Source organism: Gallus gallus, chromosome 4 (assembly GCF_016699485.2).
Source record: "Gallus gallus isolate bGalGal1 chromosome 4, bGalGal1.mat.broiler.GRCg7b, whole genome shotgun sequence".
Taxonomy (NCBI): Eukaryota; Metazoa; Chordata; class Aves; order Galliformes; family Phasianidae; genus Gallus; species Gallus gallus.
This window is the reverse complement of record NC_052535.1, coordinates 11174934-11198876: the sequence shown is the minus strand read 5'-3', so window position 1 is coordinate 11198876 and position 23943 is coordinate 11174934. Positions and strand designations below refer to the sequence as shown.

At 44.2% G+C, this 23943-nt stretch overlaps 1 protein-coding gene and 1 long non-coding RNA gene across 24 annotated transcripts in view; one reads left to right on the top strand and one right to left on the bottom strand.

Moving 5' to 3' along the window:
• ZNF185 (zinc finger protein 185 with LIM domain) overlaps window positions 1-23697 on the top strand; it is a 48954-nt gene extending 25257 nt beyond the window's left edge. For 4 of the 23 annotated variants that reach the window (XM_040699257.2, XM_046940703.1, XM_015278549.4 and 1 more), the window contains exons 11-33: window positions 94-174; window positions 1616-1690; window positions 2315-2395; window positions 2840-2908; window positions 4542-4619; window positions 6155-6199; window positions 6568-6717; window positions 7864-7947; window positions 8447-8545; window positions 10080-10178; window positions 10834-10941; window positions 11194-11289; window positions 13028-13108; window positions 13336-13437; window positions 13857-14015; window positions 15287-15400; window positions 15661-15756; window positions 17070-17171; window positions 18565-18633; window positions 20071-20151; window positions 20511-20613; window positions 21136-21234; window positions 21951-23697. In XM_040699257.2, the coding sequence (XP_040555191.1) occupies window positions 94-174; window positions 1616-1690; window positions 2315-2395; window positions 2840-2908; window positions 4542-4619; window positions 6155-6199; window positions 6568-6717; window positions 7864-7947; window positions 8447-8545; window positions 10080-10178; window positions 10834-10941; window positions 11194-11289; window positions 13028-13108; window positions 13336-13437; window positions 13857-14015; window positions 15287-15400; window positions 15661-15756; window positions 17070-17171; window positions 18565-18633; window positions 20071-20151; window positions 20511-20613; window positions 21136-21234 (2071 nt within the window). In that variant the 3' untranslated portion in view covers window positions 21951-23697. The remainder of the gene's footprint in view (window positions 1-93; window positions 175-1615; window positions 1691-2314; window positions 2396-2839; window positions 2909-4541; window positions 4620-6154; window positions 6200-6567; window positions 6718-7863; window positions 7948-8446; window positions 8546-10079; window positions 10179-10833; window positions 10942-11193; window positions 11290-13027; window positions 13109-13335; window positions 13438-13856; window positions 14016-15286; window positions 15401-15660; window positions 15757-17069; window positions 17172-18564; window positions 18634-20070; window positions 20152-20510; window positions 20614-21135; window positions 21235-21950) is intronic. The other 19 variants (XM_040699259.2, XM_025150360.3, XM_040699260.2 and 16 more) reach the window with 14 other exon arrangements.
• LOC107052076 lies at window positions 8977-23924 on the bottom strand. Its single transcript, XR_005859196.2, has 2 exons — window positions 23530-23924; window positions 8977-9584 (listed from the first exon to the last, which is right to left on the bottom strand). It is a non-coding gene; the product is annotated as an uncharacterized LOC107052076 (long non-coding RNA).
• Window positions 23925-23943: the final 19 nt, after the last annotated feature.

Below are 23943 nucleotides of genomic sequence, written 5' to 3'. Positions count from 1 at the left end.
AAAGTAAACTGCCTGGATTAGCTAACAGTGGAGAATGGGAAGTTGTGATATATGTAATATTTTTCACTTTCATCTCCCCCCTCTGTCTGGAAGAATTGAGATAGAAGAAGAAGGGCAGCAGAGGAGGAATCCGACTGTGTCTGATTCGTGCAAGTTTACAGTAGATGACAACAGGTATTGACCTCATTCTGGAGAACTGTGGTGATTGTCTTTGATTTTTGGGTACAATGACTTTCCATCTTTCCATTTGGAAGGTAGCAGGGATGGAGGTTTTTCAGAAGACTTCTCATGAAACCCTTGTTGCCTCTTTCTTGCAGAAAGAGAACAATTGAAAAGGAAAAATAGTAGCATAAGCTATAGTGTGTTGCAAGATATAAACTTGCCACTGAGCCCCTCTCCTGATCACACACCACAGCAGTCAGCCCTGTCTTCGCGAGGTGCTCATATGCCACAGGAATAAGCCCGACAGCAGTTCTGGAGAGACAGTGCACAGGAAGAGTCAGGACAGGTTTAGATGAGCTCACCTACCCATCAAGGAGCCATCAGATAGTAATGATTTTCTTGTACTAGCAGACTTGGCTGTGTGAACTGACCCCATCACCTAGACATGAAGTACTCAATATCTCATTATTTCCAGTCCCCTGAGCCAGCTCTCTGCTTTTGTTAGACTTTAGATTTAATTATCCTACTTTGATAGCAACAGATAGGTGTGACTTGGGAGGTTTGAGAAGTTCATTATCTTTAAATTGATCTTTGCTTTCATGGTAAAAGTTAGCCTCATTTCAAGCTTCCAGCCCCTACCACAGGCTACTGGAGGCAGGCAGACTGAGGCATTCCTACAGTGGTATGAAAGACCTGGGGATAAGCTGTCTTTGATGTAAGGAAGCAGCAGTAATATTCTCTCTTAGTCCACACTGGTCAGAAGCCACTGATGTGTGGGACTGAGACCCATATAGAGGTGGAAATGTTTGTCCTAGGAAGGAAAATATTCTTCTGTTTTCAAGCAGATTCATTTAATTTGGGATTAAGCTTTCTATTCGTGCTATGAAGGGTGGCTTGAAGCCAAGCAGCAGCACTATTAGCTTCTCTGCCACTCTGGTCCTTAGTGGGCCCAGCAGGGAGTCCAATAGATGAGGCCTTTCAGCCTGTAGTGCTTTGTTTTCAGGGTGAAGGAGCTGCCTCATGAATTTTAGTGGTAATTTTGTACCATTGTGGTTTGAGGCAGGGATGAGATGCACTTACCCAACCTTCCTCACATTTATGCATGTAAAGTTAAAGCAATTTTGTAAATGCACTGAACTTTAATCTATACATTTGTGAAAACTGTTTTTTGATTCAAGCTCAAACACTGGGGACAGAAGTAGTCCCAAGTGTGCTAGACAGGAAAAGTCAGTTCTTAGACTGAGCATTTCAGCAAAATGGCAAATATTGGTCGCATCAGTGCAACAGTGCTCAAGGACAGCTGTGTGCGAGTCCTTACACAGCAGGATTTGTCCTCTAACTACCTATGAGGCAGACACAAGAGCTGTGGGCCAGCAAGCAGGATGGCAACTAAAAGGTATTCTGTTTTTAATGCTTTGTTACTTGTGGGGCTTGTTTGTTTTTGTTCTGTCAGTACCAATGGGCTAAAAAAACCCACGGTTGGGCCTTCCTGGAATGCACCAAAGACAACAGCAGTGTCGCCCACCAGGTGAGTGTTACAGCACAGCCAGGATGCCTTGGACATCTTTTGGTGCTGTATCAGCACATGCGTAGCTTGGAGTCAGAGACTTCTGTTGTCACACCTCCAGGAGGTGAAATGAAGCCAATTTGTCAGCCTTATACATGGAAGACTTTTAAAACAGCTGTGTGAATCTACAAAGAATTTGACATTTTGATACAAGTGCTCAAAACCTGAGGAAAAGAACTACCAAACTCCTTCTTGCTAAATGTGTGGTGGAATAACTTTCAGTCGCCTTCAACTTTGTCTGTTTGATTGAATTCAGAATATAGTATATAAAAAAAAAAAAAGTTAAAATGTTTTTCCACAGTACTGCAAACTGCATTGTTTGTTTGCAGTTGGTTTGTTTGGCTTTTTTCCCCTGTGTATCATCGGCAGACTGTAGATGTTCATGGCAGTAACTGGTGTTTTTCATTTCAAAGTTGGTTCTGATAAGACTACTTCTAAAGTGAATGTACTGAAAGCAGTGATGTTTGTTTTAAAGTTTGTTTATTTGCTGAAAGGAACACTTCTGCACAAGATAATCTTGGCCAGCTGCAAGGGGGAGCTGGTTTGTTCCAGAAAGACAGCTGCTTTCCTTGTTTTCTCTTGCAGCACTGAAATAGGCAGTAAGAGCCCAACAACCACAACCTTAAGGGAAACTTCAGAGAAAATTTCCACGTGTGCTGAAATCAGGTAGGTCTGCTGGCTCTGAATCCTCCTGAAGCTCCACTAATGGTACCAAGAGGCTTGCTGCCCTGGAGAGATTGATTCTGCTTGGTGGTGTTTTCCCAGATGCATGTGATCTCGATACAATGCATTCATGAAACAATAAATCCTGTAGTATGGGAACTCTAAGAAAGCAGTGTGTTATGAAAGCATTAACAATCTGGGAGAAAACATACCCAGATGAAAGCCTGTGGGCCTCCCACAGCTCAAACATCACCCAGTTCTTTCTGATGAGAATGAGTCCAAAATTTACAGACCTTTCTATGTCCTAAACTGATCATGCTTTTATTTCACTCCAGTCCCCACACTGTCCTTATCACCCTCCAACAAGCACTGTGCCATGGAGTTCCTGTGCCTCACATTCTGTTCCCACACCTCTTTACCTAATTGTTTTTGCTGTTTTGCTTGCAGAAATGGTGAAAGCAGACAAACTCCTAATGGGAACTCCGCACTGGAAACTGTGCCACAGCATGGGGATGGGTAAGCAGTTGAGAAAGGCTGATCTATGCTGCTAAACATAAGGCATAACCCTGTTTTTTGCTTAGAAATGTTATATGCCTGCTAGTGGTCTCAGACAGATGGGATCTCTCCAGTCATGGTCCTGGGCTGCTCTCCAAGAGCATCATCTGTTGGCTAGGCTGAAACTTGTCAGTTTTTTTCTGTTCCTCCTCCACATCCCCCAAGGATTCTCCTCTATGGCTCAGTCCCTAAAGAATCTGCTTTACACATTTGTCACTGTTTCAGTTGTCCTCGCACTGCCTTCCCCTGGGGAGTTCCTTCCACCTGCAAGGGTTGCTTTTAACCTATGTCACTGATGACTTCTAACACTGGTTCTGATCCTCTGCACCTTTGTGTAAGTCTGCAGGGGTAACTGAACAATGGGAAAGTGCAAAAAGCTCTGTAATACAGAGGAGAGTCAAAGAAAACTGGAAGGCATGGATACAAGTGGTGGACATGTCAAGGGACAGAGCTCTGATGCTATGTAGCTGCACATAAATCCACGCATTAGGATATTTATTCTGATTATCATAATGGCAAAATGGCAGAGAAGTCTGAGGGGGCCTCCAAAGAGAAAGCAGTGGCAGATGAACACAGCCTAGCTATAGGTGGAAAGTATCTCATACAGCAGGCACACTACAAACTGGCTGCTGCTGGCTGGCCTATGCTGAGATGTACTTTGAGCAGAAGACAGCATCCTATATGGTGTCATTTGTTTGCCCCATTTCCTTTGAGGATGAGATAGTTCCTTTCTGGGGAAGAGCAAGAGGTGTTTCTGAGATACATCCCATACGAGCAGGGCTCTTTTTGTTCCCAGTGTTGCCACGCTGAATTTTTGGCTGTGTCAAGATTGTTCTTCTTTAACAGCTGTAGAAAGCTTGGATCTACCAAATGAGTTTGTGCAGCATACACAGTTAATTGCAGTTCACTTTCCTATCAGTTTCCAGTTCACATCCTATCAGTGAAGATAAAGCTAGAAATCTTCCCAACTTTATTTCTTGGTGAAAACAAGTCTAGTGTGCTTGAGAAAAGGTAGAGTCTGGTAGGGACTGTCTTGATCGTTCAGCTGAGGCCCATAAATATATCCTTGTATGTCATTGCAGGGACAGCCTGATTACAATGCCCTCATTGTGCTTAGGGTCATTTGGGTCGCATAGCCGCTCCTAATTGTGCGTCAGTCTCCCAGAGAAATTAGAGGATTCCTCATTACTTAAGCCACCTAAAACTGGAGAGAAAATAATTGGCAGGGAGGGAAACATGCACAGCTTGACAGGTCTGGGGAGTGAATGATGGGTTTGGTTCGGCACAACAAAGAAGTGCAGCTGGTGGACCTTGCAGGAAGACCTCCCTGGCCCAGGAGCAGAGAGCATCTGTTGTAGGGCACTTTATCTGAGCAAAGGATTTGTCAGTTCCTCACTCCAGAGAGCAGCACATCTCTCTAAGTAACCCATGAGCTGCAGTCAGGTCCACAGCACATAAAAGGTTGGTTCTCCCTATCATGGTGTATTGGGCTAGCCCCATTCTGTGCTTGTCCAAACTGAATGTTAGCAGACTGTCCTATGGTCATATAATGTAAGATGCTGGTCATATCTTACTGGCATTTTTCTTTCCCTAGTGACAAACTTCTCAAGGAAAAGTCTGAGCCATTCTCATGGGATAAACCTACAGCAACTGCAGTTTCCACAAATGGAAGGTAAAGTTAGTGTGAAATTCCTTTATTGACTTCAGCATTGTGTAGATAATAAACTGCTCCACTTCAGCTGTCTGGAAACTCTGAATGGATATTTACTGATGGAAAAGCACAATTCAATCTGTGCTTTGCAGAACTGCAGTAGTTTCTCTAAAATTTTATTTGAGAAGGGAGTTAAAAATGAGAACATCATCTTTTTACAGACAATTGTTTGATATTGTTCCAGTTTTTAGTTTAGCTTCTATTATACAAGGAAAATATAACTTTTCTGGGTCATTTCTGCATTTTCTGGATTTATTCCCAAATGTAAACTAATTCAATTTTCTTTTTTTTTTTTTTTAACTGTATAGAGAGCTTCACACTTAAGACAACTCCAGGCCTCCCCCATCTACTTATTTTTACAACAAGATTCTCCTTAGAAAAGATAAAGGATAGAAACTCCTATTTCCTCTAAAGTGTCTGGAAAAAAAGGTTCAGTGGCTAGGAAAAGTTGTATCCTGACTCTAAGGGGTTATGAAAACTAGTTAAAGATCCCATAATTACAGGTGCAGTTGTTGTCTCTAAGTACAGTCTATTGTCACTGCTCTACTTGCCTTTTGCATGCATGAGAATCACCTGTTCCCACCTTACTGGGAACCATCCTTGGCAGAATCCTGATCCTTCCTGAGGGGACCAGTATTTCTGGCATCCAAACTAGCTGATACCCAGTGGAGCTCCTTTGCTGGGGCTCCACACTGCTGCTGCACACCACCATGTCCTGGACCTGGAAGGTCTTCTCCTTCTCTGGGAAACACTGGTTTAATTTGGTCCAGAAATCAGTACAAGTATGAAGGTACTTCTCAGACATCCACTGAAAGTGACTGAAACAACCCAGTTCCTTCCTGTTCTATGGCAGTATAAGACAGTTTATTTTACAACTCTTCTAGAGAGCCTGACCTCTACTGGAGGGGGAAAAATATAAATTAGATTCTCAAATTAAAAAGGTTGTAAACGCAAAGATCTGTGTTTCTGTCCAGCCTGAGAAAGTGGAATTGAAGGAGGAAAACCACTATCACCATGGCTGTTAACCCATCTGCTTTATCACTACCCATAGCCATGAAACAAGAAAACAGAAACACACAATTTAGGATCAGACACCTGTAGTTCCCTATTTTGTCAGCTCCCTTGAGGCAAGACAGAGGGACATAAGGGCTGTTCCTTCCCTTCTGTGTGTGAAAATAGAAGTGCCTGTGTTGCAGCTGTGGCCTGCAGGACATCCCACTGATTTTGGAAGAGTCCTGGCTTGAATTTCTAGATGACTCCATACCACTAGCATCTGTCACATTGATGATTTTCAGAGTTACTAACTGCTCCTTGCACAGTGAATTTCCCCCAAGTTTCTGGCCATTTTACCTGTAGAAATACACTTAGGACTATCTCTGGGAAGTCTTAGGGATTTTATTCCCTCTCTTTTTTTTAAATGCATAAGAAAATAATTGCAGATTGTTACCCAAATCAAAACCAGGATGCTTTCTAAAGCTGTTTTCTCTCCTTTTCAGTTATTCTGAACACACAGAAGCCAACAATGGATTTTACCTACCAAAGTAAGTGTAAAGAAGATTAGCAGTGTAAAATGCACATATTTTTTCTTGGTTTTAAGTGGAAATGGTCTTTTCCTGATGTAATATTACCCTAAAAAATGTGTTCTAGGCACTTGTATGCACTTTCAAAAGGAAATGGACCTGATCCACCAGCTTTTCTGTGATCTTTCAGCTTCTTTCCTTGCACTAGCCTGAGATGGTTGGATGGTCTCTACCCTTCAGATCTGCTGCAAGAAAGTTAGGGAGCTAAGAAGGAAGTAGGAAGGAAATTGTTTGAGACTAGCAAATCTCATGTTTGTTTTCACTTCTTGCTCCATTCTCCATCCTGCTAAGCTTCAGTCTGTGACCCACGAATCTCCCTTTCTTACCAGGTCTGACTCTGGTTATAGTGACAGGTCTGCAGATGCTGTAGACAAGCTGCACCAACAGTACGAGTCTTCTCCCTACACAGATGATGCAAAGTCTGAACCTGCAAGGTCAGAGCCCGATGCTGGTACTCACAGTGCTGCTGCTAGCAGCAGGTAGGTTCTGGGGGAAGAATAAATAGTGTGTTCACAGTAGAGTTGGAAGTAGAGTCTGAATTGTGCAACAAAGCTAACAGAGCCACCGTTTCACATCAACATTTTCCTACCAAATCAGATAAGGAGCAGATATGGCAGCATTATTGTTGCTTTTAACATTGATCTCAAAAACACTTGCTGCTGTTGACACCGTATACACTAATCTCTGCTTTCCTCTCTTACTCTTAGGAAGGTTGGAGCACCTTTCCTTTGATGAAAGATTGAGGGAGCTGGGAATGTTTAGCTTGGAGAAGAGAAGGATATGGGGAGACCTCATTGCAATCTTCCAGTACTTGAAAGGAGCTTACAAGCAGGACTGACTTTTTACACGGGTAGACAGTGATAGGACAAAGGAGAATGGATTTAAACTGACAGAGGGGAGGTTTAGATTAGATGTTAGGAAGAAATTCTTTACTCACAGGGTAGTGAGGCACTGGAACAGGCTACCCAGAGAAGTTGTGGTTGCTCCATTTCTGGAGGCATCCAAGGCCAGGTTGGATGGGTTCCTGGTCAATCTGATCTAGTGGTTGGCAACCTTGGCATGGCAGAGAGGTTGGAATTAGATAATGTTTGAGATTAATTCCAATTCAAGCCATTCTATGTTTCTAATTGGTTATTTTGGAACTTGACTCCGTATATTGGCTTACAAAAGAAATTGAAGTGAGCAAATGTTGTCTTCCAGCCTCCATGTCCCATGTGAAGAGGATCACAAGGCTTCCTGTAGGATGGTGTAAAATGCAAGACCTAGAGCTGCTGCTAGTAACATAGAAGGACCTTCCCCAAAGACATCTGTGTTGTGCTTTGTCCCAGGTGCATGATCTTGTGACAGGCCAGAAAATTGATGTATCCAGCCAGGCTGTGTGTGAATTGAGGCTGAGGGACTGTATTAGTTCCACTTACGGCTTCTATTCTTCCTTATTAGAGATAGTGAAAGTATTTCTACCTGAAGGAAAAGCAGTTCTTGGAGAAAATTACTTTCTGTTTTCTGGTGTTGTATGAAGTGTGGTGTTATTTCATACAGTGAGTGCCCCTTGAAGCACTTTAACAGCCTTTGGCAAGCCATCAAGGTGATGATGATGATTATTGGTTTTTTTTTTTATTTGACAGGTCTGTTTTGCAGTCTAATGTCCCTTCTCCTCCCAGTGAGGGCACCCCTGCACACCTGGAGGACACAGAATATTCCTTTAAAAGGTTAGAATGGGATAAATTTAGTGAGTGTTTGAATAATAGTGAGGATTAAGGGAAGAGAAGCATAGGAAGAGGTTCCTTTTTACAGCTCTTGTCCCAAGAATAAAAGGGACTGTGCTGAGCTCTACAGTGCATCATGCAACATTAAAAAAAAAAAAAAAAAGTGTTTCCATCTTCTTAGATATGAATCAAGGACTCCAGCTTTTTTCTCCTCTTGATGCATCCGTTCTTGGAGGGGTTTAGTCACAGCTTTCTCATTTGCTGAGAACGGTAGACTGCTAAGCAATGCTGAAGTGGCAGCAAGGGAGCTGAAAGGCAGCTGAAATAGGAGAAGTATGCTGAAATGCAACTAATTATGGTCCGTACAGTGAGAGACCCTGGTGCAGGGCAGTGAATGGTACAGCTTGGAAGGAACACTGCCTTGTGAGTAGATTATACTCACCAGTGTAATTATTTATATGTCAGTTGTTAAAGAAATAATGGGCCTTTCTTTGCTTGCCAGATCTGTCCTGAACTATGAGGAGAGAAGTAGCACCCAAGAGAGCAGATTCATGAGCCCCACAGTCCCAGCATACACCAAGCCTGACTGGAATGAAGCGAAGTAAGGACCTGGGGTGCTAAGCCCCTATTTGCCAATGTTCTTTTTCACTGCTGGAAACCTTAGAGGTGCTGATTCCAAAAGAAATAAGAAGCACAAAAACAACAGCTTAATAAGGGCTCTTTGTCCAAGAAGTTACAAACTGTTCCTCTGTCTAATATCCATTGTAATAACGAATGTCATATGTAGACTCAAATCACACAGCAAATGCATTTAACACTTCCCAAGTTCTTCCCAGCAGGATGTCTGCCGTGTCCTGACCCAGACCTAGTGTAATATGTGAGTGTGCATCACCCATTTCTCCCTTGCTTTCTGCTCTGGGAAGCCCAGGACGCAAAGCCTGATGTGAGCTGAGGTGGTTGGACAGCTGGGGATGAGGTACTTAGCGCAGGCCACAGTGCACTCCTGGGAGTCCATTTTCATGGACTGGTTCAGGTTTTGAGTCCTTTTGGGTTTTACACCATGGTGTGGAGATAGTGAAGGTCTCAAAACTCATAGAAAAAAAATAAACAACCATTATCATTGTCACTGTGACAGCATTGTACGCCATAAAACCCTAGTGCATCAGCCACAGCTCTCCTCTAGAGGGGTTCCTATCCCACTAAACAAGGAAATGGAAATTCATTGAGTTGAAAACTGTTTTGCCAAAAGACTGATAGTGAGGGAGGAGTCACTTGACTCCTCGCGAGTCTGCTGTGGGGAAAGAAGTTTTTCTTGGCAGCAGTTCTTCAGACTACCTCTATTGCCACTGGATAGAAAGAAATTCTTCTGGAAATGTTTAATATTTTTATTTCACCCCTTTCAGATACTTCTGTTGAATGCGTGTTTCAGATGCCAGCTGTATGGATGGCTAAATTGCATTCTAAATTAGCAGCAGAACTAGGAGCACACCACATTTCTCCTCAGTCCAATACTCTCTTGGTGGCATGACTGAGGTCAGGTTTCTCCAGTAGGTTCAACTCTTCTCTGAGGGACAGCAGCAGCTATACTCCAAAGATTCCAATGCAAGGTCTCCAGGGATCTTGAGAAAAGCAATTTTGAGCTAGAAAGGCAAGGGGAGATGAAGATGTGTTGAGTGATATCATTAGGTACTCTAAATGAGTGCATGTGGCTACAAGGAAACTTTCAGAATATTGGACAGGAAGGAACATCTCAAATTCAGCCTCAGGTATTGTCAGCGCATCAGACGTAATGCTTGCCCTGCCATACACAGCCTTGACATGATACAGTCACCATAAATAATCTGCTACCCCGTAGGTCTACTTTCATGCTGAAGATCAGCATGTCTGTCTAGATATAACACAAATTGGACTAGTATTTTAAAGAGCTAATTTCAGGCTATGAAAACGTTGCAGCTTGACCCATCTGTTGAATTCCAAGCAGTTAAGCTTGCTGAAGGCAGTACTTCATTGTACTTGTCGCAGCTTAGCCTCCACCAAAGCCTTATCTTTTTTTTTTTTTACTGTTCAGTGTGCACTGGACTAAGCAGATGTCTCTGCCTGACAGCCACAAATGGGGTTTCCTTTTCCTTTGTCAGGTCCTTCCAAGATTTCAAAGAGGGGAACACCCTTAGAAACAGGGAACATGAGAGCACACTGGCCTCACGTGACCATAAACCAGAGGTGGTCCAAGGAGGGTAAGTGATTTCTGGAACTAACCTAAAGTATCTGTTCACATCACAATTCTTTGTCTTACACTGTTCTCAATGTAGCTGAGACCACAGAACTTCTCCTCTGCCTCAAACCCAGGAGTAGGGATTTATAATGGCACATTACAGCAGGCAGTCCCACCCATATTGTTGGGAAAAGTCAACTGAATACTGTGTGTGTGTAAAGCCCAAGAGCTAATTCCTGCACTGAAAGCATGTGTCATCAGTCTATGGACGTGACACCTTTGGTACTACAGTGGCAGACAGTAGCTTTTGCTGCCCGTAAATATCAGCAAGTACTATCCATCAATTATGAACGCCGCAAAATCATGCATGAGGGCAAGGTGTTAGAAGAATTTATTAGTCTGTCAGGAATTCTGACCCAAGTGCTTTCTCCTGTACCTAATGTTTTTCTTCTGTGACAACCTGAGCTGAAAGGCCTCTAGCTGTGCTCCTGTATGTTAGAATGGGATTTGTATGCATGACTTCTACCAGATTTGACCTCAGGGCAGTTTGGAATTGTGTTGGCCAAGTAAACAGTGTCTCCTGCTCCATGCCTTATACCTCCTGTCTAGAAAATGGATGTCTATCCACCCCAAGCCTGTTTCTTCTCTACTGTTTTAAGCACAGCTTTTTATTTTAGGTTTTCTGACTCAAGCCATCATGCTGAGAAGGGGCAAGAACCTCCTGATGTCCACCCAGAGCCTCCCAGGTCAAACAAATATGCTGACCATGACCTGAGTATGGCAATGTAAGGAATTACTCACCATCCATCCCTCCTCTTCCTATATAGTGTTCCTTAGTGTTTTCAATTTGCCTCATGCAAAACAGTACATAGATAAATGGCCAAATGGAAAGACTTTGTGGACTGATTACTTTCATCTGTATTTTGTAAATATGAAATTTTGAGGCTCGTGGTAGAATTCTGCTTTCTCGTGTCTGTCTTTCAGTGAGCAATCTACCTCCAAATCAACTTGTAAACCAGACTGCTCTTCTCCCCCAGGTCCATGTCATACTCCAAGGACAGCACAAGTGATGGCGTACACACCAATACAGGAGTATCGTCCTATGTGCAGAGTGAAGAATTTGCTTCAAGAAGGCAAGAGAAATGATAGAATTCTTTTTTTTCGATGAAGAATGTGGGGAATTTATTTACTGCAGGTAGTTTTGGAGGAGGGACTGAGGATGCTGCATTTGAGATCGGGATTCACCAATCTGGACTTTCTTCATGAGTGCATGGAGAGGCACAGTGAGTGGTAAGACAACGAAGTGTGGAGGAGGAAGCACAGGAAGGGCCAGTGGAGGAAGAAAAGGCAAGGAGAGAGCAATGATGCTAGTGTCTTTCTGTCCAGCTGGGTCCTTCCAGCAAATGGAGCTATCATGGATATTCCACAGATACTCCAAATAGTAATTCTTCATCAGGCAGGGAGGCAGAAGGGTCCCATTCCTCACTGATGTGAGCAGAAGTTAGACTGCTGAAGCAAAAAGAAAACTTTCTCTCAAGTGCCCCTCAACAAATTGGCCTGGGTGGAAAAAGCTCAGGCAGTCCCTTGGTTGCTCCATGCCCTCCCCAGTCTATGGACTTCCTATGGATAAGCCCTAAAGCTTACCAAGTCCTTGTGCTTCCAGGTGCATTGAGTTTGGATTGGACTCGCCAAGAGAGCTGTTATGACTGCCACTGAGAGACTGGGGAGTTATCTCCTGCTCTTTTCTGTTGACCACTGTTGTTTTCATTAAATGTTTAGTTTCAAGCAAGTACAGGACATTTTATCAAGGGGCTGTCCATGTTACTGCACATCCACCTTGACCCATCATACCTTTCTCTGTACTTCCTTAGCCTACAGCAAAAGCAAGGTAGTGTGACTTAGATGAACTCCCTCACTTATGGGTTAAGTGAAAGCAAACTGCTTTGCATTTGCCATAAGCTTGGACTGTGCATGCTGACAGACGTTATGGCTCAGTAAACTGATTTTTATTCTGAGGTTCTGGACAAAGTCTTCTTAAGGTACTTACACAGAATATCCCAACCTGAGTGGGAAAGATATCTACCTTCGTTATAAAATGATCAAATTAAATTGAGCTTGCTTTCACTTGGGTAGCTGAACGATTTGTTCTTTTTGGCTTATTCATTTGGTGAAATTGCAGGGATTGAATTAATGCTGGTGAAGGGAAGCCCTCAACTAATAGCAAGTACAGGACAAACACTGTCTCCTCTTTCATTAGCTGTAATGTTTCAAGATAGGATTTTTGAAAGCAAGTTAAGAATTAATTTTAGTCTAATTAACTACAGATTTGATGCAAGAATCTGTGCTAGTTTGGAATCTTTCTGCAGCGTATCAATATTCCTAGGGGGGGTTAGCATGCATAAATACACAAAAATAGTCACAAAAAGTGAGCAAACGTCTCCCTAGATCAATATAGATGCAAAATCCAGGGTTGTTCTGCAATGGATGCAGGAAAGATATTGCATATGCTTCTGAAATTGTATCCCCGTGAGACAGCTCATGCTTTTAGCAGTCCGAAAGTCAGCACAGAGGTACCGGATAAGCCATAATGCTCGTAGGTATGTGAATTAACTGTCACATTTGGAAAGACTAAACAGATAACTGATGTTCATCACAAGCCGCATTTTTCTTTCCTTTCAGCCTTATTTCTGAAGAAATGTGTATTTCCCCTCCTTTTCTTTCCATTCTAACTGAATTATTTGGCATCTTTCCATGCAGTAACAGTATACTTTTCTGGAGGGAGGAGATTCACCAGAGGTTGCATCTACATCCCACAGTAATTATGTGCTCAGTGCCACTTTTGCAAACTATAATGGTCTTCTTTCTTGGCAGGTCCAGCTCTCTTCCTAGAGAAGGCAGCACCACTGCTCCAGAGAGCCAAAGTGGAAATGAATCCAACACATGCTGGGAAAGGTATGCAACTAGGAAATCAAGCCTGTCTTCACTGCTGCCTTGCACATGTTATGTTCTCCTAACTCCCTGTTTGAAGGCATAACAAATGCTTATTTTTTTGGCTAATGAAAATGGAGGAAGCAGAATTTGGAAACCAACATAATCATGTTAATAGCATGTTTATACGTAGTGGACAGGTACAGGCTCAAGCGCTTAAACTGCTGACAGGCTTTTTCCTCCCTGAGCAGGACCACTCCTGCTTATGAAGAACAACCCCCTCCCACCATGGATAGTCATCATGAGAGCCCAGGAGCCTGGAGACACAATGAGCCTAGCCCAATGGCAGCCAGGTACAGTGGGACAATCCCCTTGGGAGCCCATCAACCTCTTTCAAATCCTCATCATTTCCCATTTCCATCACAAATGATATAGCCCTGGCTGAAGTCCCAAACCCATGTAAATTCCTCCTCCAGTGTACACTAATCCAATGATACTGACAAAGGGAATATTAGGTCTAGGATTTCACCCAAATATGCTTGTTAAGTTTTAATTTTGGGTATCAATTTAGCTTAGAGCACTGCTGAACCTTGCAGCCATTCACTGTGCTAGGAATTCAGCTCATTTAGAGAGGGGAAATAGTAGAGTGCTCTGCCATTCTCCTAGCCTTAAGAGCCTTTCCTTATTGCCAGCAGAGAGGCACTTGAGTACCTGTGAGCTGGTCATAGCAAATAATCATTGGCTTATGGTCAAATTGGCCTTAATTCTTTAGCAGGTCTAACTTCAGCTCGAAAGAGAGTGCTCTTGGTGCATATGAGACTCAGCATCCCATGCCACTGTACATGGACCGCCAGCCTTTTAACACCAGTGTGTCAGCACCCAGCCATAGGATACCATCCTATGTAGACAGCCAAGGATTCAGCACCAGAAGGTAAGGGTTTGGGGCAGGGATGTGGAGACAGTCAAATCTGCTGGCACAGAAATATTTGACAGGAACTCTGATTCAGATTGTAAGATTTTTGCATCAAGAAGTGAGAACAGGATATTGTTCCCAGAAAGACCAACAGTATGGCCATGTCCCACAACATATGCAACAAAGCTTGTTTTTGGACATGAAGGGCTGGAGATAAGACCTGGGCTAATAAGTGCTCTGTGACACTGGAGAGTTCTTGGCAGGTTGTGTTCACACTGCCTACATAGTGCCTGGACACCTGACAGATGTTTAGAAACCGTATCTGTTTCTCCTCTGTAACTGCAAAGACTCAGGAATGATCTGGTTTTGATTTCTCATGACACTCAATGACACAAGTGCATGGCAAGCTGTACACTTTAGAACTATGATATAAATTTGTGTGATCTGAATGTGACCTTTCACCTTCCATCATTTTTCAGAGAGTTGGTGTAAGAAAGTTCATTTGCATTTGGAGGCATTTGTGGACTAGGACTAGAACAACTGGGATAGACCTTGGTTGCACTTCATAGCCTGTCATCACCCCCTGGCACTTTGTGATGCTAACATGTCTTTCTGCAGTGTAGTAAACTCTCACTTCCTTCCTGCCCTGGGGTTTATATCACAGACTGAGTGTGTGTCTTGCCCAGAGCAGGATTTTTCTCATGATAAGCTTAGCTTGTCTCTCTTTCTGTCTTTAATGCAGCATTGATTTTTCAGTGTTTTTCAGTATTGTTTAAGTTATACAGTTGCCTGAAGCTTTAATCAGGATCAGAGTGCTAATACACAGTATAAACATAATCTGTACCCCAGAGCACTTGTAAGAAAAGAATGACCATAAGCAGTAAGCTCATTTTTGCCATTGAAAGAGTCCAAGCTTTGCCTGCAGTTTAAAGCCATTCTGATAATAAGTTCTGTCTTGGAGAAATGAAAACGTGCAAGTCTGATAGCCAGATGGGCCAGCTGGTCAGCAGTTCACATTTGCAGATGGTGGTTTTGGAGTGCATTAGGAGAGGAAAGAATATTAACAATACATCAATTTATGAACTGCTTCAGTTTTATTCTCTATCATTAGATTCCGAGTCAGTTTCCTAGCCTCTGAGCTTTGTATGCATGCTGCAGCTGTAAAACCAGCATGGGTGAAGCAGGCAGAGCAAAGGGAGAAACTGCTGAGACAATATATTAGTTAGCCAGTGTGGGGATTCCAGTGGTTCCTGGTACAATGTAATCAGAGCCTTGTGCTTCCTTGCCAGACCTATCTTGGATTATGAAGGGAGAGTTTATGATGGGAGAAGCAGCCCTAGGAGCAGCAGATATGACAGTGGTAGTGCCAGGGGGCACTGTGAATTTAACCTTATAACTACAAGGTAAGCAGTCAAAGGGTGGGATATAGACTAAAGAACATTCCACTGCTAGATTTATTCAATATCTGGAGCATCCTGACCCATTTCTTCTTAATTCCCCGGGTCTAAGTGCTCTCAGTAAGTTGCTGTTTGCATGGATGGCTGTGATGTATGAGTAATTTCACTGCCAAGCAGAGAGACATTCAGCCAAGATTCTTGCCACTTGTAAGAATCACTCATGTGCTCAAGTTCATTGCTTGAGATTGTATCACTTCCTTTCGTAGCCACCACTCCCTTCCCAGAGATACCACCATGTCCATTTCCCCGAGAAGCCACAGGGTGCCATTCTACATGGACAGCTTAAACTGTAACAGCACCAGGTAAATGGGTAGTTTTGATGGTTATGGTGGAACCTCCATGAAACTGCTGTGGAACAGGAGCTAGGAACTATAGCCAAAGCTGAAAGAGAGAATTGTTTCCAGGGAGTAAATGTGTCACAGAACTTCCCTTAAACAGTTCCTAGCCAAAAGCTACCTAGCACAGGGTCTATGTTATATACATATCTGGTCTCTGGAGATGAGGTCTTTGGTCTATGAGGTCTCTGGTCTATGAGGGTTCCAGAACAGAGTGAAAGGAGACTGAATGGCTGGTTCCTGGCTACACTCCCTTGGCCAGAAAATCAGCCTTGGCTGAGCTGACAAAAAAAAAAAAAAAAAAAAAGAAAAGAAAAAGAAAAAAGAAAAAAAGAAAAAGAAAAAAAAAAAGCACTAAAATTCAAGAGAAGTATTGAGAAAGAAGATAACTCTCTCCAGAAAGCCAGTGATTAAACGACTGAACTGGTCACAGAACAAGGCTGTTGGAATACTGGAATAGCACAGTGGAATACTGGTACTCTGAGCTGTCAGTAGTCCTTCATGGCAGTGTCAGTCCATCTGTGTGCAGCCTGACACTACACGGAGGCACCAGTGTAGGTCTCAGTGTTGGATCTATAAAGGGGAAGTGTGTTCTGGGTGTAAGCAGGAGGCATGACATCATTTGACAGCTCAGGTCTGGCTCTAGGCAAGACCAGCTTTATCCCTTTGAGGCAGAATTAACAGCTCTCATTGCTGAGTGGATAGGAAAAGCTGTTTTCTGACAATGCTTTAGCAGCCATTGATTTGCCACCTTCTCTCTGCTACAGCTTTGGAAGTGACTAAGCTGGGGACTATTATATTGGACCTTAGCCAATATGCTCCCTTCTCTTCCTCTCCTGCAATATGCCAAACACAGTTTCATTCTACAGTTGCTTCCATTCAGGCTACCTTGTCTAATACGTCCCCTTCTCCTCCCCTCCTGCAACGTGCTGTATGTGATTTCATTCCATAACTGCTTCCATTCAGGCTACGTTCTGGTCTTTGCTCATCCAAAGATCTTTTGATCTTTTTTCCCATGGCCCCATAAATGAGACTTCTCCAAATCACTTCTGCCAATATACTGCTGCCATATATTGCTGATATGTGGCGGGTATATAAAGAGGAAGGATCCTCTTTGATCTGCAGTAAAGATAAATGAATCTGGGTGGTTAAAAGATTTAACATTGCACCTTCCCAAATTACCTTCCTAACAGCAGCGGGAGGTCTTTTCTTGGCTGCCAGCTTGGATCACGTTATGGCTTGTGTTTCCAGTGCCCACAGACTTTTCTCTCTCTTGCCAGGCTTCTTTCGAGTTCAAGTGAGAGGATCTGCACTCCAATTGCCACCTTACCATACAACAGCCCAGCAGCTTCTGGCTACCAACCTGATTCCAGCACTGCCGGGTAAAGAGCAATGGGTGGTCATGATCCTTCAGTAATGCAGTTTTTACATGCAGCCATCCAGTTTGGTGAACATAAGCCAAGCTTTGCTGCTTGTCCTTTGGGCCATGGGACCTTTCTCAGCCTCTTCTAGTGAGGAATACAGACACTGGTGGCCAGATCCACCCAAAAGAAAAAGAGCTGAGTTTATTTCTCCAGGCACTCTTTTTTAGACACTAGAATGTAGCTCTTAGTATTAGTTGTACCTTTGGCAAAATCATGAGTCCTCTGAAACACACTGTAGCTGGAGGGACATGATGGAGCTCTTCATGCCATGTACTCATTAAGATGTAGAGAAAGACTCTTTGCCTTGTCAGTAATGAGCCAAGTGCATCAGATCCTGTTGAGCCTTGAACAGGATCTGTCTTCTTTTACAGAAGACAGGTCAGCATTCTGGGACTTGTAGTTTCCACATGCTCCATCTCAAAGATGGAAACTGCTGCACAGTTTAACTCAATTTAGGGAGGGGTTTCAAAATAGTGACAGGTCAGCATAGGCTTTGATAGGCAACATTTGGTCCCCCTGGCCTTGCCACAGCCTGCTTATCACAATGCCTGTCTAAGTAGTGGAAACACATATACACATGGAAAATGTCTATGCTGAGTACAAAAAAATGAAAGGCTTTAAAGCTTTTCTTTCTGTATCTGTGACACGGTTTAGTTTTCTCATATGAGAAGAGAGGATTAATCATAGCTTAAAGGCAGTGATGAAAATGAACCATGGAGAAATAGCATGATTAGTTCATTTCATGGCCCTGGGAATAGAGCCGGTGGGCACGGTGTATCCCCTCAAACTGTGACAGAGCTCTAGACAGACAGGCAGATGGGGGCATGTCATTTTGAAATCAGAATTTTAAAGAGGGAGGAACATGCAGGAAAGGTCAGCTCTATAAGAAAAAACATCCCACAGACCGGTAGCAATTTATAATGCATGAGAGAGCAAGAGATATTCCTGTGACAAAACGGTCAGTGTAGGTATTGCTGTGCCAGTAAGGTTTTAATGGTAAAGGACAGAACCACAAACTCTCTAAATGCTCATTGTGTGCATAATCCTGACACGATTTGAAAAGGACTTATCCCTGCAAAACAGGGGATAACAGGATGAAAGTGTTATATTATCCATCCTTTCTTTCTAATTAAATTGATTTGTTTTGGTGGGTTAATTAGAGGGCATATTAGGTGTTATTTAGCAAGAATGCTTGATATTCAGTATTTGTTGGAGAACAACAGCATCTCACTCCTTTTTCATGCACACAGTACGTGTCTAAGTGCACACATGTGGTCCCTTGCGCTGTCTCTCATTAGTTTCAGCCTTTTATAATGCAAATGCATCTCATTCTGCTTCCATCTATTCCTAGAAAAGGGGTCCTCTTTGTGAAGGAGTACGTGAACAGCAGTGAGCTATCAGCCTCCCCTCGCTATGGCAGGTATGAGGAGTGTCCAGAGACAGTCACTCATGTGTCTATATGCAAGTGCAAAACAAACAGCATATGACTTTGCCAGCTAACACGCACCAGGCAAGCTCCCAAGCTGGAACCATTAGCACTGTGTCAGCATGGCACTGTGCCTGAGCTAATTAGCCCTGGAGGGATTATTACATTGGGTGGGCAAAGAGTTTTACTAAGACAGCAGTACTGCTTTGGAGACCCAGAGAGATCACTACAATGCTGCAGTGTGCTGCCTCGTCCCATTGCAGTGACAGGAGGACCTGTTGTCCTCTAAGTCCTTGTGGAAGGGTTAAACTCCCGTGCTTAGTGAGGTCAGCCTGTGAGAGATGACAGTAAAAGCACTTCACTGCAGTTCCTTAGGCTGCACATTTGGCACTGTCAGGCTTCGCTGCACATTTACGCACAGAAACAAAAAGTCTGGAATTGGTGAGGAAATGTGGGGTTTGTGGGATCTCACTCAAAGAGTCTTTAAGAGAAGATGCCACTCTGAGGCTAAAATCTTCATGCCTTTGTTCTGCTCACAGGTAAATAAGTTCCACATTGACACCAATATGACTGAACGCAGAATTTGGTTCTGGGTATGCCCTGCTTACACTGACGTGGCAGCCAGTTAATGCCACGTTCACTGCCTCCCTGCTGGCATCTATCCTCCCCCAGTGCTGTGTTGGCAGTGCTGTGGGAGCTGATTACAGACTCCATACATCTCTAGCCTTTCCTGTAGGTCTGCAAAAGCAGATCTCAGCAGCCAAAGATAAGCATGTTGCTGCACCATCTAAAAACCTCAGGCAAATGGAGGACAGAGAGGGAACACTCAGCTAGGTGAGAGCAAGGATGTGTTTCTTGCTGGCTTTTCCTGGCTAGCAAAGAGTAAGTGGGTGGCAGCGTGTGGCTGGAAGCAGATTGGAGGAGGGATCTATTCCTCTTCTTCGTGCTTGTGCCACCTCCCTCAGGCTCATAGGGGCCCCATTTCTGGGTACTTCCCCAGTTTCCCAGCCACACTGCCCACATCCTGCTTCTCTGTGTTGACAGCAGCGGGCAGACACGTTTCTCAGAGCTCTGACATGGGTGCTATGGTCCCCAGATCTTTGCTGCCCCTTTGGCCTACCCTTGCAGGTACCTGTTCTATACAAATCTGTTTGGACCTCTGAGAGCAGCACTGTGGGTCTGGCCCACCCATGGCTGTGGTATGGAACTAGGAGCAGGATACAGCCACCCCTTCACAGAGTATGCAGTGTGGAGTGCAAAGATGGAGATACCACTGCTGACAGTTTTACCTTGGAAGGACCATCCTTTTCTCCAAGGAGCTGGCAGCTGGGACACTGCAGTTAGAACTTTAAGATTAATCATTAAGGATTCCATCTGCAGTGTTCCTCCCGTGTATAATTGTCAAGTGCTGACATTTTCTTCTGTCTCTAGTGGTAGCCTTGTAGATTTGACCGATTTGGAGAGAGGAACCTACAGCCACCACAGCTACGTGTCCAGTGCTCCCCTGCAGAGGTAGGAGAGTTTGGGGCTGTGTAGGGGTTTTGGTACACTGTGGAATAGAAATGACTAACACTTTTAGGGTATTGGTATGCATTTGGTGAAATCATAGCATGAAATTTAAATGATCTCTGGAAAACACAGTGACACTGACTTAAAGCTCTGTACTGCCCTGCTGTTCTTATTTCTGCATCCCTGGGTTATCACATGTTTCTCCATACTGTCACCTGGTGCAGTCAAATACACGTAGAAGCAGGAATCTGGCGTGGAGCAGTGCTGGTGTTAAGAAACCTCTTTACCAGTGATGAGACAAGAAACTGTTTGTGTTACATAGGCACCGTGGTGCAGGAATTTACTTTTCTGTTCTTTCAAAGGTCCAGTGAACCTGTCTGTACTTACTGCAGCCGTGAGATCCGAGACTGCCCTAAGATCATAATAGAACACCTTAACATCTACTGCCATGAATACTGCTTCAGGGTAAAAAAAAAACTTTACTGCTGATGGCCTTCTCTGTGCTGCTGTGAAATAGAGTGGTGGGAGGTGGTGCAAGTTCTGAAACTGTGTTTAACTGATATAGGCTATGCTAAATGCTCGCATCCACATTGGAGCAAAAAATGATGCAGACACAGATGTCTGTTGTGTCCCCAGAAGATTTTCATTTCACATAAATGCATATAAATTGTCATCCAGTAGACAGCAGCACCCTCTTCCCTCATGTCCCTGTGTTAGACTTACTGCTTTGGGGCCTTTTTTCCCCAGTGTGGGGCTTGCTGAATCTCTCCAACTTCGTAGAGCCTGTGGAAATGGTGGGTGTGAGTGAAGGAAGCCTGCAGTGCCAATTGTCTGTTACAAGGATGTTTAGTCTCAAAAGTCACTGCTTTGGCGTCTTCATGCTTCCAAAAATGGAAGAGAGACTGCTCATTTATCTGCCCCCATCACACTAACGTCAGCACGTGGTGCACTGTTTACTGCTCAACCACCCTGTTGTCTCTTTGACAGTGTGGAATTTGCCACAAAGCAATGGGAGATCTTCTGGATAAAATATTCATCCACCGGGATATTGTCCACTGTGACAAGTGCTACGAGAAACTCTTCTAGGTGAGTCCTCCTGTGTGGTGTCAGCATACAGGACCGGATGGGACAGCTCATGTAGTGTTTACTGAGTGAAAAGCATTTAACCCTCATAATCACTGAATTTTTCAGTGGGTTTTTAGTGGGAAATTGTGAGCCTTGTTGCAAAAGTAGCTAGAAATGTGTTCCAGCTGGTCCCAGGGGTCTCAGTCAGAACCTGGGGTCATAATGTGGCAGACTGTTCTAGCCCCACTTGCAGAAGCAAGCAGAAGACGGGCTGATTTGAGAGACAAATATCCCTCAGAGGTGGAGAGTCCTCTCTGATGGTAAAGTTCTCTCTCCTGTCCTGGTCTAACCTGCCTTATGTAAAGCACGGGGAAAACTGCAGAGTTGTACATTCTGCTGACAAAGTAACAAGGAATTAGACTGGATGGCATTTTGTTTTATCTGATAGTCTGGATGGGGTACATATCCACACAGTGGCAATCGGAAACGTTGCCAGTGCACTGAAATTGTAAGGTGCCTCCTTTCCTTCCTCTGCCTTGTGATGGAGAGGAGGAAGGAACGAGGCACGTGCCTCACCATGTACATGGCTGCTCTGTTCATCTCATAATGCAATGTGACTAGCTAGTCTTCTTCATCCCCTTCCTGCCTGCATGTTCATCTGCTCCACTGACCTTTGTAATGCTGTGTTTTGTGTGCTACTCAGCTCCTGTGTTCACCTTCTCTTTATTTGCTTGCAGGGTTTTGCAAAGCTGGAGAAGGCAGCCAGTGGAAAGTCTTCAGCAGCAGCACATATCTGAATATATCTACCAGTTCCTGACTGGCTGAGATAGCAGAATTCCTGCTTCCCTCTTCTGCAAATTATTTTCCCTCTCACTGCCTCATCACAATGAATGAGTTTAACATCTGCTAGCTTATGCTGTCAGCTGCATGCAAGACGAGTGCCACTGTTAACGAGACAAGGCAGTGTCATCTATAAAAGATAGGTGGGCTGATTTTCCAAAGGTGTTGAGCCCCTCCACCTGTCTTTAACTTCATTAAGATTCCAAATAGCTTCCGTGCTGGAAACCAGGCAGAGCTCCTTAGGTCTATTTAATCTAACTGCAAGAAACATTTTCTGATTATTATTATTATTTTTTTTTGTAGTTGTTCATTTCTGCAATCAGGTTGCAGCTTAGTGCATGTCAGCTTGCACAAAGCAAGCAGGTATAAGAAGTGTTAAACACCAGATTTGGATTCTTGGGAGGGTTTGAATTTAGCTCCTAGCAAAGCCTATTTCTGCTTCTTTCACCCCCCAAATTCTGCCTAGAAATAGCTTCTGCCCGATTTCTGCTTGCTTTCCATGGGTTTTCAGGAGCACTTGCAGACTCACTTCATTCACTTTTTTGTGTGTCAGCTTTAATTTCCCTTCTCTTCCTGCTCCCCAGTGGATTCCTTCAGCAGTTAGTGTGTCTGCTGTCTGCTGGGGAAGATAAACTACCAAGTGAAAGAGTGTTCACTTGGCCTCTGATGGTAGGTGTGCAGTGGCCGTACAACATGTGCCACAGAATCAGTATCTCAATTGGCTCTCCTGACAAGGAACACTGCTTGACTGAAAGCTGAATTCTCCCCCGCCTCACCAATGCTTGCAGCGTTGGCTCTTTTATTGCCATAAGTTATTTACATCACAAATGCTCACTCACAAAACTGACCTTCCAGCAGGTGCTGTGCATACTAGAAGTCAGAGCTGCATAATTTTAGCCCTTAGTTCAGACGCTGAGAGATTAAGAACATTGAGCACTGGAAGCTGGAAGCTCTGTGCCTTAAATGCACGGCTCTGAATGTACCTATGGAGTTCCTGTTTTCTCTTTTAAAGCATTAGGAACGTTTGCAAAACACCAGTTCTGTAGTAGCTCTTACATGCCAATAGGGGATGGCAAAAGCTCTAAGCAGACTATTGTTAGACAGGTAATTCTTTATGCTCTTAGTGATGGAAGCTGGCATGCATGCAAAAGCTTAGCAAGTTACTGTTTCTACAGCACCAGGGCTACATAGCTTTATTTTAGGCCACAACCGTTTATTTAAGCAGACTGTAGGCATGACCTTACAGCACTCCAGGAGGGGATCTCCAGCTGAAATGGTAACAGCTCTGCTACCCGTAGGCTTCAGAGTGTGATGGGGAGTTCCGAAGCTCCGTTCTGCACGTGCACAGTACAGCAGGAGGCCCAACAACAACAGCCCACGTGGGCTTCCTCCACTGCTATGGCATTAAGGTGTTAAGAGATGATACTTTCTGAACGGCAGAGGCCTATGGTTACAGGTGCCCTCTGAGAAGCTTACCTGTGTTAGTGCTGTACTTGGCAATACCTGGCGGGTAGGCGGCCTTCTGGGGAAGCAGGTTTACCCGCTGTATGTTTTGCACCATCTCTTTGGCGCTATATGGTCCTGTAGCAATTATGTAACATCAGTACACACCTCTAATAAAGCCACGGCTCGCGTGCATCTCAAGTGACGTTACTGTTTTCGCGTGGAACCGACCAAGCGCACGCGAAGGCCACCAGAAGCGCTGCTCGTCACCACGGAAACGGCCCCTCCGCGCTGAAACACAGCCGCAGCCCCTCCTCCATCCCCCTCGGCCCCAGGGAACCCCGTTAGTGCCGGTGCGCGGCGCAGGCCGCCCGGGATCCCCGCGGGGCCGTGACCGCGCGCCCCGCTCAGCCTCGCGCTCGCGCGCCGGCGCGAGGGAAGGGGGCG